This window comes from Ostrea edulis, chromosome 1, assembly GCF_947568905.1.
Source record: "Ostrea edulis chromosome 1, xbOstEdul1.1, whole genome shotgun sequence".
Taxonomy (NCBI): domain Eukaryota; kingdom Metazoa; phylum Mollusca; class Bivalvia; order Ostreida; family Ostreidae; genus Ostrea; species Ostrea edulis.
In genome coordinates, this window is record NC_079164.1 from 34,349,677 (window position 1) to 34,367,963 (window position 18,287).

The following is an 18,287-nucleotide window of genomic DNA, read 5'->3' on the forward strand; positions in this document are numbered from 1 at the left end:
TTTTGCATTGACAACATTTATTGAAAATACACCTCAATACAAACTTAAATCACATTTCAAGTACGAACTTCAACACGATATCAAGTAAAATAATAAATTGGAAAAATGAAATGTAAATGTCTTGTACTTGAGCAAATATTTTGAAATCATTGCTTTTTCATGAGCATTTGATACATGGAGATGATGGCCATTTTGATATTGCTTTGTCATGAATGAACAAGATGAAGATTCTTAAAAGTCCTATCAAGGATGCATAATGAAATTTTTATTTTGAACATATACTCTATTCATAAAATATTTTGGATAAAGTAGTATATTTATAATAAAATTTAAGATTCATAACTTGTATCCAGTTGTAATGGTTCATTAATGCCAATAATACCTGTTCAAACAATGTCACATAAAATATACAAATATTAGATATCAGATGATATATATCACATTCACGAACTTGCATGCACACCTATAGATATTGGGTAGAAAAAAAATCACAGCTCAGATTAGAAAACACACAAAATTACAGTCACGAACGCTATTGATCTTTCTTTTCCTCGGTGTTGGATGAAGTTGTCTTTGAACACAGATACACTCCAACCACAGCTAGAAGAAATAACGGTAAAAACGTCGTCAATCTCACGGCCAGCTCCTGATTTGTCGTCAGTCCGGACTGGAAGTGGAGGATGAGGTACGTACCCTCACTCAGACCCCATATCTGAAAGTCAGCAGTGTAGTCTTTAAGGTCAGTGAATAAGCAAACACTATGGAGAAAATAGATTTATACCATGAGGGGGGGGGGGGGGGGGTCATACCATATAAATCAATGAAATTTAATAGCATTGGGTGGGGGGTGGGGGAATTTTTTGCTATAGTATTGAATTTCAATATTAATATAAAACTCCAGCTTTAGGCCAGAATGCAAAATGCAAGGATCCAAGTGAATATTCATTACAGATTATATTGTGTGCTGTTTTAGGAAAAATAATGTCTGTACAAACTGTTTTACAAACTTTTATAACTTATTGGGTCACTTGAATCACTCAGGTGACCTTTTTGTCCAATATCATGTGTTGGTCATAAACATTTGAACATTTTCAGCATTTTCTCTTGAACAGCTAAACCAATTTTGGTATATAGTATATATGGGTAAAACGGAACAAAAATTTTGAATTTCATGGACCCTGTCTTCCTGAGGCCTGAGGGATTGGGTCAAAACCATCAAAATTAATGCAATCTTGAAACATCTTCTGTACTCCTAGACATTAAGCATTCAACTGTTGTTTACATGATTATTATAAGCAATGAGCCTTCTACCAAAATTGTAAAATTCATGACCCCTGAGTTTTGAGTTCATGCCCTGGGTGGGGCTAAGTTGATCATATATTGAAAATTCATATATCTTAGAAAAACTTTTTCTTTCTATCTGGACACTAAGAAGGCAAAATGTTTGCATGATTATAACGAGTACTCAAGTCTCTACCAAAATTGTAAAATTCATGATCCTGGGTTTAGGTCGTATATTGAAAATGCATCATATCTTAGAAAACTTTCATCTTTACTTCTGAACATAGAGGAGGCAAAATGTTTGCATGATTATGATGAGCATTGAGTCATCTACCAAAATTGTGAAATTTATACATGTAACTCCAGGATTCAGGTTCTATAATTATTACATGAGCAAACAAGCAGTTTTTCTACTGATTATTCTTAGAGTAGGATCGAGTTTTGGGTCCTTTGGTAAATTACCTATTAATGATATGTTAGAAACAAATCATGAGTTATGGAAAATGTGATGCATTACCCAGGTGACCATTAAAGGACACGTCTCATGTTTACAAAGTATACAAAATTATATGCATTTTGTCTTCCTTGTGCTTAATATAGAAATTAATTCTAATACATTGTAGTTCGTTTGGCGAAATATTGTGATAATTAACCACAATATATGGACTTAAATCTAAGCCCCGATTTCAAAAAGCCTAGTTAGGTAGTCACGTGGTACAGTGACATCATATGCAACCTTTGTCGATCAACTTGCTGTGAAAGTAGTGTTAAATATTTATAAAAACTCAGGTTTTATGGGCCTAATGTATAATTTACCATGGATAACATTTATTTCGATGTTGACAAATTTTCCAAGTCTTATATGGTTTAGCTACCAGTGCATACAAATATCGATGTAAATACCAAAATGAAGCGAGCAATGAAACGATCTGCGATTGTGAGTAAATAATGTTTACATGGGGTCGCAGTCTAAAAACTATTTGGTAATGTTATTCCTTTAAACATCTGCAATTAGCGCTGTTTGTTTTAAAAAATAAACAATGCAATTATTATTTTGGATTAGATAATTTAAAGCTACCAGTTGGTAGAAACTGAGATCACAAGTTATGCCTATATGTTGTTACAAACTGAAGGTTATTTGGTACGAGAGTGTATTGAATTTGAAGAGCAGAACAGAATGCATAAAATGCTGTAGGCCTACATGTAACAGTGCTTAGCTTCCATAGAACCATTTTCTCAGTTGTTTTTTTTACGTCTATGTCCAAATGCTTTTTTGAAAAAGTACAGGGACATTTTATGGCAAAGTCATAGTGCTGAAAAAAATATTCACGTCTTTTCCCCCTCATTCCTTCCTTCGAAAATAGAAGAAAACACAGTCTAAATCCTTTCTACTGACAGCTAAGTACACATTAAATGGCACAAAACACCCTAATGCAGAGTATTTTACAAACTGTTAATGTGATAATTGTTTTTTTTTGTCAATTAAATGTAATCTGTTTATGAAATGCCTAAAAACTGTTTGCAAACCTTCTCACTCGAGGTCACATATGATGTCACAGATAATGGCGCGTAAAATATCGAAGAAAATATGCATATCGCAAGATTTGAATTTCATCACTTTCAAACTTGAAAACTTGGCAAACTGTTTAATTTTAAACACATGTAAAGTAGTTTTAGGCATGAAATGAATTAATTTTGCTGAAAAAAATAAAAAGTTTAGAAATATGCGATGTGTCCTTTAAGGCCCATAGACCTCTTGCTTTTGTAAGTGTCCACTAAATAAAGATTAGTCAGTTTTGCTCTACATACCAGTAATTGGGCCAAGTAAACAATCCGAACATCTTCCTTTTTCTGGAACCGCGGGGAGAGCCACGTGAGAATGCACCACCCCATCATCAGGGCACCTGCTGAGCGAGTGGTGTGAATGTGGTATTTATCTACTCGCCTTCCCTGGAAAAGATGCCACACAGATTAAGAGGAAGAAAATCAAAGGCTACCTGAAACCTCAAGAGACTTGTTATGTTAAATGAAATTCTACAACTGTAACTCGAGGAAATCAAAGGATTTACATACACTGTAAATGTAGGACTGAATTCACAGAACTCATTTAGTATGACCAAAACAACACACTCAAATCCTAATCATGTGGTTTTATCATTTTATATGAATACCAATTATTGGTGTTTATATTTTGGTGTATCAGACCATGAAATGAAGTAATCAATGATGTCCAGTTATTGTTGTTTTCATGATGTGCCAGACTATCAAATTACGGTATCAGTGTTGTACTTTTTTGTACATGGTGGTAAAATGTAGAATAGGTTTCCATAAAATTATATACAGTATCAATAAAGCAGTATTAGTTTTAGACAAATCCATGTACATCGATTGACTATGAAAATTGATGAAACCTCAATTACTTTGTTGAGGGTGTTATAGAAAAATATTACCGACATAAGTATCTACATGTAGAGTATAAGTACAGTCAAACTAGGTTATAGTGAACATGCTTATAATGAATCACTGGTTATAACAATGTAAAATTCAATTCCCACTTAAGTAGAAATACTAAATAACAATGAATTATGCCTATCACAAAGCAATATGGGATGTCCCTGGTGTTTTCTTTATAACCATGTTCTACTGTAATAATAAAAGTCTGACCTGAACTTTACACATGGCATTTGGGAAAGCTAGATGTGACAGTGACAACAGGAGGAGGATCCAGCTGTTGATGTGGGAGAGTAGAGTGATCCCCCTTGACTGCCTCACACCGTGAAGTTCTGGGCGATTCTTCACCAGTTGAAATATGTTTGCCACACACCACAGAATATTACCCAGAAATCCAAACCAAAAATGCTGTAAATGAAGACTCCACAAAGTTTTCCTTGTTGAAAATTGAGGTATAATTGTACAGCCTACAGGATATTATAATATTGCTCTCACTGTAGATTTTACAGCCTACAGGATATTATAATATTGCCCTCACTGTAGATTTTACAGCCTACAGGATATTAAAATATTACCCTCACTGTAGATTGTACAGCCAACAGGATATTAAAATATTACCCTCACTGCAGATTGTAGAGCCAACAGGATAATGAAATATTGCCCTCACTGTAGATTGTAGAGCCAACAGGATAATGAAATATTGCCCTCACTATATATTGTACAGCCTATAGAATATCAAAATATTGCCCTCACTGTTGATCGTACAGCCTACAGGATATTGAAATATTGCCCTCACTGTAGATTGTACAGCCTATAGGATATTGAAATATTGCCCTCACTGTAGGTTGTACAGCCAACAGAATATCAAAATATTAAATTGGCCTTTCTGTAGATTGTACAGCCAATATACCTTGTCTGTGAAAATCTCGCCATATGACAGCTGGCCAATCCCCATGACAACCAGAAGCACCATGATCCCCTGGAAGGAAAACGTGCCAAGCGTCAGCAGTAATTCACTTTCATGTCATGAATATTCTTTATATATGGAACAGGGCAGATCACATCAATGCCTTTCACAACCCAGTTAAGGTTACCCAAATATTGGAAAGAGTAACAAGAGGCCCATGGGCCACATCACTCCCCTGAGTCACCTTGGCCCATATTTAAAGATTTTCCCGATATATTGGCATGTAAAACTTTGATCCCTATTGTGGCCACAACCTACCCCGGGTGCTCAGATCAGTAAATTTGAGATGTACTCATTTCAAATGGACAGGATGACTTTTTTGATAGAATACCTAAAAATGTTATCACTATAATTATGATCAAACACTCCCACTGCCCTGAGGACAAGTGTTGTGGTCTGGACCTCTGTCATCTCGGTAACTACAAGAAACACTGATACTTATAATCATGCCCTACCATTGCTCTGGAAACAAGCATTGTGGTCTTAATGGAAGAGTCCTCTGTCTTCCTTCTCAATAACCATAACAACAGCGGACCAAGCAGGAAGGAGGCAAAAAGTCGGTTCAATTGTCCGTGAATGACGTCCACTTTCAAATCTTTGGTCTACAACAGATTTATCAAACCATCATGTATTTCCAGGATTCAAGGGCAACAAGAAGTATTGTGAGCAATGCTCACTAAGAATACCCCCCGCTTACCCAAATCTCCCAAAGGGTGTTGTTAATAGGTATAAATTACCTCTTTCCTGGATGTAAAAAAGAAAGGGCATGACAAAACCTTGGGTAGTTTCTTATCTAGGGAGAAATGGATAACAGATAAATGATAGGGAACATCTTCGTCCCATGGGTAGTCCATATGTATGATATGGTGACTGTAGGTGGAAAGGATAACGCTTTAGAGCCCGGAAACCATATTGCTACTTCAATGTCCAGTGCACTTGACCTTTGACCCCAAATTCAGTAGGGAACATCTGCATTCCATAGGTAGTCGATATGTATGATATGGTGACTGTAGGTGGAAAGGATAACGCTTTAGAGATGGAAACCATTGCATCTACAGACGGACGGACAACCCGATTCCAGTATCCCCCCCCCCCCTCCCCCACAACTTTTTTGCGGGGGGTATAACAAAAATTTCTTACAAACATTTCTCATCATGAACCAGTCATTGCATAAATGCATAGTGTTTGTAGGCTCACTCATGAATACTAGAAAGTGTATAACATTATGATAATGCTTTAGTATCTGTGGTACACAAATGAAAATTGGTGTGCAGTGATCTTCAGCACTTTTAATTTCATAAGACGAAATGAGAATCTCCTTCGGACTGTCACTCAAGGCTGATAGAGTGGGGGATCAAGGACAGTCCCAGTGAGGGATCAAGGCTGGCACCAATCCCCTATCCCAGGAAATTTTCACTTTACAAATAGTAAGGTGACTATTTTTTTAATTTGTTGATTTACAAATCTGCTGAACAATTTTTTTTTTTAACTTTGAGACAAAAAATTAAAATTGAGCAAGAGTACTGCCAACGGTACATAATACACCCATGAAAAGCTAATATAGGTTGTTTTTCTTACACCATGATTTGTAGAACTTGTCTTCAGGTAGTATCAGCAATCATCAGGGTACGACATACTTTCTTTGCATCGTAAAAACAGACAAATCATGTACTCTATATGTAATATTTTCACTTGGTATAAGGTGTATGTGTACCGTCCAAGTTTGATGGTCCTAGCCCCAATGGTTCAGTCTGTATCCTGCTACTATGACTTTGACTTTGAGAAACAATTGGCATAAGGTGTATGTGTACAAAGTTTGACAGTCCTAGCCCCAACAGTTTGGTCTGTATACTGCCTACAAGGTTTTCCTACTGAGTGGTATAGTGACCTTGAAAAACAATAGGCATCTTCCTCTCATTATGGTGATCAAATGTACCAAGTTGCAATATCCTAGAGCTTATGGTTCAATTTGTATCCTGCCTACAAGGTTTGTTTTTTTAAATTCCTACCAACCGAACAAATTTCAATACCCCCTAAATGCAAATGAATATAACTTTTATGAGATATGTTGGACTTTGTATATATATCAGTGACAAAGGGCACAATATGATATATACACAAATCCCAATTGGTATCACTGTTATTCACATGGCATATTTGGTTAATATGCAGTAATGTTTCATTCTTAATAAATTTTTGCTATCAGTTTTTTTGGTTTTTATTTTCTACCAAACTGACCCTCACCAACTGAACCTCATATTCTAAAAACAAAAAATAGATAATGAAATTTTTCATACAACTTTCAAAATAAAAAAAATATGGCGCAAAGTTCCCATGAAATTTGAATGACTTTTTCGCTAGTTCTGTCACCCCACTTCCTCCAGTAAAACTTTCTATAATGGACTCAGGTAATATAATACATGGACTGTTGTTTCTTCATTTTCCACTGAATACTAATTTTCGTAGTTTTGTAGTTGTGCTAAGCCACAAAATCAAGTGCTCAATGAAATACAACTTTTGCTCATAAAGGAAACACAAGAGAATCTGACCATGAAATTAGTATCAACTGTCTAACAAATTCATGAAAAATCTGATGCCCACAAAAACTGATGATACCACAGTATCTGCAAATTTAAAGATTTATCTCACCTCCATCCCAGAGACAAAACAATTACCTGGAGAGTAATTGTCCATGCTGGGTTCAAGTAAAGCAAGAAACCAGTAAACCCAGTGAAGACGAGATCTGCCACCAGCCATGTGTTCAGGTCTCTCAGGCCAGTCAACAGGAACAGCAGGACAAAGGCTCCACCCCTAATGTAGTCTGATGTGTCGGCCATTGTAGCTCAGAGAAGCACGTCCAGGCTGGACTGGATCTGAAGAAAAAAAACCAACAGCACGCAATGACAGATCATATCCTGAAAGCTTTACTGTGTAGAGAGGTGTCAAGAGGCAAGGAAGTGGTCGATTCCTGTCGCATTGTCATGCTGAGGAAGAGAAGTGATCTGCATGTTAGAAGTTATGTAATATATAGACTGCACCATGCAATACATCAACTGACAACACAGGGATCAAGTACGCATTCTTAAATACACAAAGCTTTTTTCTATAATTACAATTAAATTATTGCTTTCTTACATAATAGTTTTTATACAGCATACATGTACATGATAACACATCGAAAAATTAGCAAGTTTTATCCCCCCCAAAAAGTTGTTATCAACTGAGTTGAAAGTTTTACATTTGCAAACTTAAATTTTTACTTGGTCTTGATATTTTGTCGTTTAAGGAGCTGTACATACCGAATTCCATGGCTATATGCTGACTTACAGACTGTTTAAAATAGAACAACTACACTCGAGGGTCAAAAGTATTTCTGCACTGCTAATTTTCACTATATAATACAATTTTTAAAGTATTGATAAAAATATTTCTACTGCTGCCATCACCATAACAATTTCACAAATCATGCATACTAACCTAGATTTAAATCTGTTACTGTTATTTTTTCTATGTGTTACATTTTTAACACTCACTAAGATAATTGATATGTTGTAAGAATTTTATTTGAAATTAATCTTACATATTTCATATTCATTAGCATTTCAAAAAGTCTACCTCATAATTCATAAATCAACCAAATTTAATTATTTAAAATAACAATAAAAGTAACATGTCATGAATCTCGAGTGAATTCTGCATATATTTTGAAATTTTCATAATGATAACATTAATCATCAAATTTTGGTTAAGTTTTTAAAATATGAAAGTTGTAATGAATATACAACTATATAGTGAAAATTAGCGGTGCAGAAATACTTTTGACCCTTGAGTGTAGATATTGAATATATACATTTATCCCTACATGTTACAAATACATGTACTTTATCAATATTTAGTCTTATCATGAATTTCATTGACTTATAAATATCACTAAATAAGTTTTGATATCAGATTATGATTATGGAGCCATTAAGTAGAAAAAACATGGTTGGTGGTTTTCTAGTTGTTATGTTATAGGTGAGGCAATGGGTAAAAAGGTAGTGAGATAAGAGAAAGATGAGAGGACAGGAAAGGGGGAGGAAAGGAACTGGGGAGGGAGAGAGAGAAGTGGAGCCCACCTTAAAAAACAGAAGTATATTTACAGTGAAAACATCAATATATTTAAGTGTTTTGCAATTTTTGAATTTAGCTTTGTGAATGCATTGTCATTTTTCTGGAATAATGTCATTGTAAAAATTTTTTTAATGGAAAAATTATGCCAGCAACTTTTGATATTTTTAAACTCAATGGTGTTTATTTCATCAAAACTGAGGAGAAATTGGCTCCAAGAGAAGCTTTTGAAAAAAGATAGTTTTACATGAAATATTGTAGATAGGGAAATTTATATATATATATATATATATATATATATATATATATATATATATATATATATAAAAAGTTCTGCATTTACTCTATTCATATTTCATGCATGGTTATATTACAGTTGCATCGAAGTTTCCAAAGAAAAATTTCCCTATCTAATTATATATATATTATATATATAATTATATATATATACTATGATTACAATTGACACATTCAAATTAAAGATCTGAACATTCTCTTGTCATTAATTAACTACTCCGAGGGGAGTGGTTGCAATTTATACGGACGGGTCACCTGGAGTATACGGAAGAAATAGGGCTTTTATATGTATAATCCAGTTGATCAGCGCATTAATTTCATTTCTACTGGAACTACTTTGTACGTATCCCCTCCTTTACTACCCTCCTCCCCAGGTCTGCCCTCCCATCCACTGTTTACCTCCCTTTTACTCTATCTGTCCCCTCCTAAAACAATCCACAGACTAGCTCTAGACTATATCACCAACCTGAAAGTGCCTGATTAGTTTGCTAATAGTGGGTGGTGTAGCATTTTATAAAGGCATCATGATCATTCATTTGGGTAGGGTGGGGGTTCACCCTCAAACAGCATAATTATGGGTCGAGTTGGGGATTTCAACTACAATTGCAACGGACCAGACCGGAATTCGAACCTGGACCCCCTGAATCTCTAGTAAGGTGCTCTACCAACTGAGCGATCAAACCCGTCTTCCCGCCACATTCCTCCCTCCTTAATATTATCTTCACACTTCGAAGACCCCGGCCTTTGACAACAAATATAACAGGAAAAGAGCAAATGCAACGACTACGAGCCATAAAGGGATTCGAACCCGGGCCCCCTAATACTCCCATCAGGTGTTCTAACAACTAAGCTATTCGGACCACGGCCATCAAACCCGTCTGACCGCTGTCGCACCACCGCCACAAAATATTTTACGAATCGAATTTACTCTGTTAAACACTGTTATTTAGGCCTACTTACTACTCGTAAAAATAAAGCCAGTTATGATTAATGTGGTGGCTCTGTTCTATTTATGTGCGTAAATAATGAAACATGCCTTAGAATTCGGAGGGAACTTCAAAGGATGGCTAAGCACATCTCGATGTGTACATGGGGTTTGTTTGTTTTTATTTGTCGCACACAGAAAATTCGTATTGTTTAAATACGTGTAAGCCTTTATATAACTGTAATATTGCTTCTTTGAGGAAACTTTTGTGTGATATATGAATGATCAGTTCATTGTCATTTTTCATTCATGCTAAATTTCTATCGTAAAATATTTTGCATTCGTACGAAACATTTTCAATACGATTTACTAAAAGAAAACGAAGCCACTCGATAGAAACCGATGTTTCTGATGTAAACAATTTTTTCAAATTGTTATGGGCAAATACATTTTCAGTAATCAGTTCAGTGATGTCTAGTATTTTACTTGTCCTAAACAATGGGTTCAAATCCTAGTAAACAGAAAGTTAAGCGAAGTCAATCGGCAGCTGAAGTGAGACCGCTCGCCAATGGACATGTGCCCCCGCGCCGCACAGTCAGCACCCTCAGCCGCGTCACGGAGTCCATGGGAATCGAAAAGAAGAGTGCAGAGCAACCTGATGTGGAATTCCCACAGGAGGAATACAAAGATGGGAAACTTGGCATTACGGTAATACAAAACAAAAAGAATCTGTTTAATAGTACAGTAGTTGGACCATATGATTTTATTTTTTTGCCATCAAACTCATAAAATTTGTCAGATCCTAGAATCATATATCATGATAAGATATATACCCCCAATACCCCCCCCCCCCCCCTAGAAAGCTGTTTACAGTTCTGCATATAGATTTGTCATTGATAATTCAAGTGACACATCACAAAAATCACAAAATGAAGGGGGAAATACAGTACATATATATATAGTATATGATAATTACAGGGTATTGAATCAGGGGAAAATTGTTGCACAGTAAACTGGAGCTTGCAAGGTCCACTCCTGCACAACAACTGAGGACATGATAATGTAACATGATATCAATGTTATGTAGCAGTCAACCAGGTTTGATTGCCAGTGGCCAGATAGCTCAGTTGGTAGAGCACCTGCCTGACTGGAGATTCAGGGGGCCCAGGTTTGAATTCCAGTCTGGACTTTTGCATTTTCTCCCTTCGTGTTACATTTGGTGCTGTAGACCAGCCCCTTGAACTGACAGGTGAAATGCCTGTCAGTGGATAAAGATCTTATAAGGTGATGTCTTCAAGCTGTGAAGTCATTTAAGGAGGGAGGAATGTAGTGGTCAACTGGATTAAATAACTGGTGGTCAGATAGCATTCAGGGGGCATCCTGATTTGATCTGTTGCATTTTCTACCTTCTATTAGAGCCTATACTGAAATATTTTATATATCAAGTAGTTTGAAATAATACTACCACTGAGAATAGAAAGAATAGTGTATATTGAAATTAATATATTAAAGTATGATTTTGTTCTACTGATGTATTTCAATTTCATTACGTAACCAATAACTGCTTCATTACCAGAATAAGGACACTCTACTGAATTACCTGGATTCCCTGGAGGATGGTGAATTATTTTGTGACCCGGACTTCAATGCTGACAGATTCGCACTCTTCTACAGTGACAGGGATGCATCCAGTTTCCAATGGAAACGGCCTACGGTTACTTGACAATTTTACTTTTTTAATTAACTTTTTCAGTGATTGTTAAATCATCTATTGCTACTTTGAAATTTAAAAAGGTAATCTTAATTTTAAAATTATTAGTAGACCAGAATTGATTCATGTTTGTTCAAGTAGTTTTAAAAAAAATATATAGAGTATAATCTGTCTAAACCGGCTATGTGTGGTTGTAAAGAAATTGGCCGGTTTGCACAGAGTCCGGAGTGCAGAATGTTGACAAGAATGAGAGTTGCTTCCCTTGTATTCACTATCTATGCATACGTGTGTAATGATTGCTAACGTTTTATTATATCACAAAAGAATTCAAAATGTAAAAATATAAATGTTAGTGTTTTATTGTCGTGCTCATTTGAAAAAGTTTCAATTTTTATTAAACAGTTTAAAATCTTGGAATTATTCACGCAATTTTCTGTTGGTAAATTGTCAATTTCGTCTGCATCATTGCCGTTATCAAGTGCTACATTATGTACGTTCGTCAAGTTTGTGTTGTGTTGGTCTAAAATTTGTCTTTTCCAGCTTTCATTGTAAATGTATCTCTTTCAACTGTCTCAATTTGTGAAACAGAAACTGATGTAATGCCGAGTGATCGACCGGACATGGCGAGTTGTGCTAACTAACTGCATATCATCACTGTCTGACTCGCCGTAGAGTTCCGAGAAGTCCACGAGGGGAAACCCTGCTTTTGGAAAACATAACTGGATTGTTGCCGATTTTGTTTCATTCCAAGAATATATTGAATTTATCGAAAAATTGAACTTTGTCTTTTAATGTCAGTTCTCATCTCTGTCGTTAGGGGGAAGGTGCCATTACCTCGTGCGTGGTGCTGTCATAATTGAAAGGTACACCCCCTAAAAATCAGGTTTTATTTTAAACTGATTGCGACTCATCGCCAGTTGCACTCTTTTACTTACCTGTGGCTTCCCTTGAGACACCCTTTGTGTACACCGCATGTGATCGACTGAATACCGACAGGTTGGTCATCGTGGGGTGGTTGGTTTAAATACGATAATTAGAGCTAATTACGAGCAGTTGGGACCTTGAGTACACCGAATACAATTAGGGTGGTGTATCATCGAGCGGCCGGTTTAAACAGGATAATTAAAGTTAATTGATAGCAGTTGGGACTGTGTAAGCCGGCCGATATACAGAGTACGCAGTATACGGAGTACAGGGAATTATTAAAAATGGATTTGTTAAAGAAATGTCAGGGACTATATTTTGTGGCCGGAATTGACAGAGCGCCGGAGTACTCAGAGGCCGGTTTGGACAAATTATACTGTATATCATAGCCCCCAAGGGCTCCTGGGTCATGGTTTCTTTGTTGTCATTTTGTTTTTTCTTGGAAAGGGGGATGAGTTACACTTTCAGAAGTTTCCATATAAGATTTAAACAAATGATCAGTCATTTACAAAAGTTATCCCTGTATCATGGCTTATGATATCATAAATTAATGATAAAAAAAAATCTGAGCAGGCAATATTGTAAAAATCTAAAGCAGCTACTATTGGCTGCTAAGCACCCACTCTGCTGCATAGAAGAAAATCTGTAAGCAAATTAGATCATGAGCATCCGCATTTTTATCTTGATTAATTTTTCACATTGTGTTTAGGACTTGGTGGAGGAGTGGCAGACCCCCCAGTTGATGGTGGATGGTGTTACCAGGGACGATATCAAGCAAGGCATTCTGGGAGATTGCTGGTTCCTGTCAGCATGTGCAGCAGTGTCTCAGAAAAAAGAGTACATGAAAAAGGTTTGAATGACAGAGAAACAAACTATGAGTATATGTACAAGTATATGATAGAGTATATACTGACAGACATTTCACAGACATGCTTACCAGTGTCTTTAAGGATGAATTACACATTGTTGTAATGGCCAACTTCCTTCCAAACCATAGAATGAAAAATGAATATTAGTAACATATAAATTGTCCTTTTAAACTTATAAAATTGCATGCCTAGTCGACTAGCTTAGTCATGTTAGTGGGTTAATGTGTAACAACCAATCTGTTGATAGTGAGTTTAAATCTGTCATTGGTTTAGTATTTTTCCCACTTACTTAAATTTCTACTAAAACAGCATTTTTTCACAGTTTTTAATTTTAAAGTTTGCACATATCCTTCACTCTCCATTCATAATGATTTTCTTTGGTATACGATATTCATTCTTGTAATATCATTAAATTAAATGAAATTTAGATTTAGTGTCAAAATATTTTTTTTAGTTTATAAGCATTGTTCAGTACAGCATGTTGAATATGCATCATAAAGTGTGAAATTAATGATCAGAAGTAGTCGTGACAAACATCAAAAACACATTGAAAACTATAAATATAATCAGAGCTATTTCAATACAAGTGGTACAATATACATATATTATATAGTGCATGTTTAAATTCATAATAATGTATATTTTAATTTGAGTAGATTGTGCCTTCTGACCAGCCTTTGTGTGGGCCCGGTTATAAGGGAATGGTGAATTTCCGTTTTTGGAGATTCGGAGAGTGGGTGGATGTGTACATTGATGATCGCCTACCCACCGTGAACGGGAAGTTGGTGTACGGCAGATGTACAGAACCCCAGGAATTCTGGGTAGCTCTCATTGAGAAAGCATATGCAAAGTAAGTACACATCCTTTACTGCACAAATGTTATTTTTTACACAGAACTTTGAACATGATATACAAGCTTTTTTTCGTTGAACAATGACTTGAATGAACCTTTGTCAAAGGAAATTTAAAGCAAAGAGCTACCATTGTTTATAAATTGACCTATTGTATCAGGTTACATGGATCGTATGAGGCCATCGAGGGGGGACAAGCAATGGATGCTTTAGTGGACTTGACTGGTGGCATTCCTCAATTATACGAAATACAAGACAAAGATCCATTTCTCTTCAGAATGATAGGGAAAGCTCAACAAAAGGGGGCATTTATCACTTGTTCTAGAAAGGTAGAATTGAAACATCATTTGTGTGTCTAATCTCTACGTCAAGAAAAATGTTAAGAAAGCACTTATATTTTAGCAGGATTGAGATGCCTATCATTAATTGGTATAAAGTTATGAATATGTTCAACTAAACATTTGAGTGTTTCTTTTTTCAGGGGAATTGGAAATTAAGCACAAAAGCAGACCCTAACGGTTTGGTGTCTGGTCATGCTTATACTGTAACTGAGGTCAGGAAGGTGGGTATAATCACTGCTTATTCTTTTATTCTAAATGTATATTGAAATATTTTTGTGAAACTTAACAAAAATTGAATTTGGTAAGTACCATTTGATAATGTCAACATCACAAATTGATTTAAATGTATGTATATTGTTAAGAAATAAAATTTAGCATTACTAGATCATTTGAGTACCTAGAAGTTCGTTCTACTTTTTTGCATATTATTGATGTATCAATCAATCCAAATATGAAATACATCATTAGGAAACATATTTTGTGAGATAAATTCGGGATAATTTTGTTGTGTCTGACCATATCACAGATACTGCACATGAGATAATTTTGTTGTGTCTGGTACAGATACAGCACATGAGATAATTTTGTTGTGTCTGGTACAGATACAGCACATGAAATAATTTTGTTGTGTCTGGTACAGATACTGCACATGAGATAATTTTGTTGTGTCTGGTACAGATACTGCACATGAGATAATTTTGTTGTGTCTGGTACAGATACAGCACATGAGATAATTTTGTTGTGTCTGGTACAGATACTGCACATGAGATAATTTTGTTGTGTCTGGTACAGATACAGCACATGAAATAATTTTGTTGTGTCTGGTACAGATACTGCACATGAGATAATTTTGTTGTGTCTGGTACAGATACTGCACATGAGATAATTTTGTTGTGTCTGTTACAGATACAGCACATGAGATAATTTGTTGTGTCTGTTACAGATACAGCACATGAGATAATTTTGTTGTGTCTGGTACAGATACTGCACAATAGATAATTTTGTTGTGTCTGTTACAGATACAGCACATGAGATAATTTGTTGTGTCTGTTACAGATACAGCACATGATATAATTTGTTGTGTCGATCTGTTACAGGTACAGCACATGAGATAATTTTGTTGTGTCTGGTACAGATACAGGGGATGCTTACTCCTCCTAGGCACCTGATCCCACCTCTGGTGTGTCCAGGGGTCCGTGTTTGCCCAACTATCTATTTTGTATTGCTTGTAGGAGTTATGAGATTGATCACTGTTCATTATCTTCACCTTTCATACAGCACATGGGATAATTTTGTTGTGTCTGGTACAGATACAGCACATGAGATAATTTTGTTGTGTCTTGTACAGATACTGCACGTGAGATAATTTGTTGTGTCTGGTACAGATACAGCAAATAAGAGAAATTTGTTGTGCCTGCAGGTACAGATACTGCACATGAGATAATTTTGTTGTGTCTGGTACAGATACTGCACATGAGATAATTTTGTTGTGTCTGGTACAGATCCAGCAAATAAGATAAATTTGTTGTGCCACGATACAGATTCAGCATGTAAAATAATTTTGATTGTTACAGATTAAACATGTGAAATAAGTTTATTTTGTTATAGAGCCAGCATGTGAGATTATTTTGTTTTCTTATCAATTCAGCATGTGAGATTATTTTGTTTTGTTATAGATTCAGCTTGTGATGTAATTTTGTTTCATTACAGATTCAGCATGTGAGAGGAGAAGATAAATTGGTCAGAGTTAGAAATCCATGGGGAGATAACAATGAATGGAAGGGCTCCTGGAGTGACAGGTCTGTTTTTATCTAATCCTGTAAATTCCTTGTACTGCACACAGATCTGAAATCACTCCAATCAATCTCATCAGATTTTGAATTCCATTTTAAAATCAGTTTTTATTTCCATTCTGTGTAAAAGTTATATTACTCTTATTGTCACTGTGGTACAAACTTTTACAAAAGCTGTGAAAGTAAAAGAGTGGCAAATTTAAACACTAAGATATCAATAAGTGGTAGTATATGCATACAGTGCTTATATATATGTAAGTTTGGATTGTAGCAGTGTCAGTTGTATGGTGTAATTGTGTTATGTGATATTGGTTAGTGTTTAGATTTTGATAATGTTTATTTTATTTAAACATGTGTTATGGAGTAGCGCAGATGTATATCAAAGTATTTCATACAAAAAACATTTATGCACCATTCTTTCTATTGCCATTGGTATGAAAAGTCATATGCATGTAAATAGCAAAAATCAAGGCAATCCAGATATCTAGATGCTTCACTTAATATCTGGAGGATTTGACTGGGAACCGAAATGTCCAGATGATGAGGCTCTTCACTGTATACCTTAATACATTTCTAATGATGTGAATACAGAGAGGTCAGCTGACTGCAATAAAATGCAGTCATAGCAAAGCTTCAGAGGCATCTAATTTGATGTGTTTCTGCGTAATTCATTATATTCAACAATTTTTTCCACTATTCTGCTTACCATGGGGAATGAAATGACTGTTCTGAATGTGAGTTCATTATAGGTATGTTTGTTATTAGCTTGCTATGCTGTATGGAGGAAAGACAAGCTCTGTCTAGCATATTCTCTCAGTAACTGAGAATTAGGTGTGGCCTAATCAGTAACTGAGAAGTAGGCGTGGCCTAATCAGTATCTGAGAAGTAGGCATGGTCTAATCAGTAACTGAGAATTAGGCGTGGCCTAATCAGTATCTGAGAAGTAGGCGTGGCCTAATCACTAACTGAGAAGTAGGCATGGCCTAATCAGCAGTGTTATTTACCTAGAGTGCCCAGGATCAGGAGGGCAGCAATTGCAATGTTCACACAATGACTGAATATGTATGAAGATTAGTGTCAGATGTGGAAATACACAAGAAATCAATTTTTTTTTACAGACTATGTGCTGAATATTCTGTTTAGAATTGGCATGTATTATGTCAGTGCATATGCAGGATGCATCAAATGAAATAATTTTAAAGGTACAAAAAGGATTTCCCATGCACTGCATTAGGATAATTTTGCATTCTTCATGAAAACTTTGAAACAGAAGAATTCATTACCTGTATGTTGGTATCATCTGTCTTTATGTAAAATTTTATGGTATCCTTTTAAAGTTATTAGACTAAAATTTCAGGCATTTAAGACATTCCATTTCAAGAAGAGCTAACCTAAGGTAGCCTTAGCGTCTGCAGTGAAATTGTTTTAGGCACACTTGTGAATGTTCTTTGTCCCTAAAAAAATTATTTGAAAAATAAAATGGAAACGACAGGATGCCTGTTTAGTTCTATCCTATTGTTTTGTGTTTGTATGTCAGATGAATATACATTTACATTCTTCTCTCCCAGTGATGTGAACTGGACATGGGTGGATGATCAAACTAAGCAGGAGATTGGCCTCCAGGCGAAGGACGATGGCGAGTTCTGGATGTCCTACAGGGATTTCTGTAAACAGTTCCAAGAGTTGACTATTTGTCAGTGCATTCCCGAGGGTGACAGAACAGAGGAGAGTGTTGGTAAGTTGATATGTTAACTTGTATGAATGGTG

General features: G+C 35.7%; 2 protein-coding genes across 6 annotated transcripts in view; one reads left to right on the forward strand and one right to left on the reverse strand.

Moving 5' to 3' along the window:
• On the reverse strand, positions 1 to 13,697 carry LOC125659027 (uncharacterized). Of its 2 annotated transcripts, none has more exons than XM_048890553.2 (7): positions 13,604 to 13,697; positions 7,375 to 7,572; positions 5,155 to 5,301; positions 4,643 to 4,711; positions 3,946 to 4,140; positions 3,091 to 3,231; positions 1 to 712 (listed from the first exon to the last, which is right to left on the reverse strand). In XM_048890553.2, the coding sequence occupies exons 2-7, from the start codon at positions 7,534 to 7,536 to the stop codon at positions 533 to 535; spliced, it is 894 nt and encodes a 297-aa protein (XP_048746510.1). In that variant the 5' UTR covers positions 7,537 to 7,572; positions 13,604 to 13,697; the 3' UTR covers positions 1 to 532. The 2 variants fall into 2 exon arrangements, with proteins under 2 accessions (XP_048746510.1, XP_048746501.1); XM_048890544.2 differs by lacking the exon at positions 13,604 to 13,697 and adding an exon at positions 10,143 to 10,229.
• Positions 10,400 to 18,287, forward strand: part of LOC125659017 (calpain-B-like) — a 19,614-nt gene continuing 11,726 nt past the window's right edge. For 3 of the 4 annotated variants that reach the window (XR_008797723.1, XR_007363878.2, XR_007363879.2), the window contains exons 1-8: positions 10,413 to 10,739; positions 11,608 to 11,745; positions 13,376 to 13,516; positions 14,192 to 14,385; positions 14,547 to 14,715; positions 14,868 to 14,948; positions 16,438 to 16,526; positions 18,089 to 18,255. Coding sequence is in view for 1 of the 4 variants with exons in the window: in XM_048890530.2 (XP_048746487.2) it covers positions 10,530 to 10,739; positions 11,608 to 11,745; positions 13,376 to 13,516; positions 14,192 to 14,385; positions 14,547 to 14,715; positions 14,868 to 14,948; positions 16,438 to 16,526; positions 18,089 to 18,255 (1,189 nt within the window). In the remaining 3 variants the exon portion in view is untranslated. Of the gene's footprint in view, positions 10,740 to 11,607; positions 11,746 to 13,375; positions 13,517 to 14,191; positions 14,386 to 14,546; positions 14,716 to 14,867; positions 14,949 to 16,437; positions 16,527 to 18,088; positions 18,256 to 18,287 lie in introns of all 4 variants that reach the window. The other variant, XM_048890530.2, reaches the window with a different exon arrangement.

Coding starts and splice junctions, on each gene's coding strand:
- LOC125659027 (XM_048890553.2), bottom strand. CDS start 7,536: ATGGCCGACACATCAGACTACATTAGGGGTGGAGCCTTTGTCCTGCTG. Junction 4,712..5,154: donor TGCTTGTTTCCAGAGCAATG/GTAGGGCATGAT, acceptor TTTTCCTTCCAG/GGGATCATGGTGCTTCTGGT. Junction 4,141..4,642: donor GCGAGATTTTCACAGACAAG/GTATATTGGCTG, acceptor CTTCATTTACAG/CATTTTTGGTTTGGATTTCT.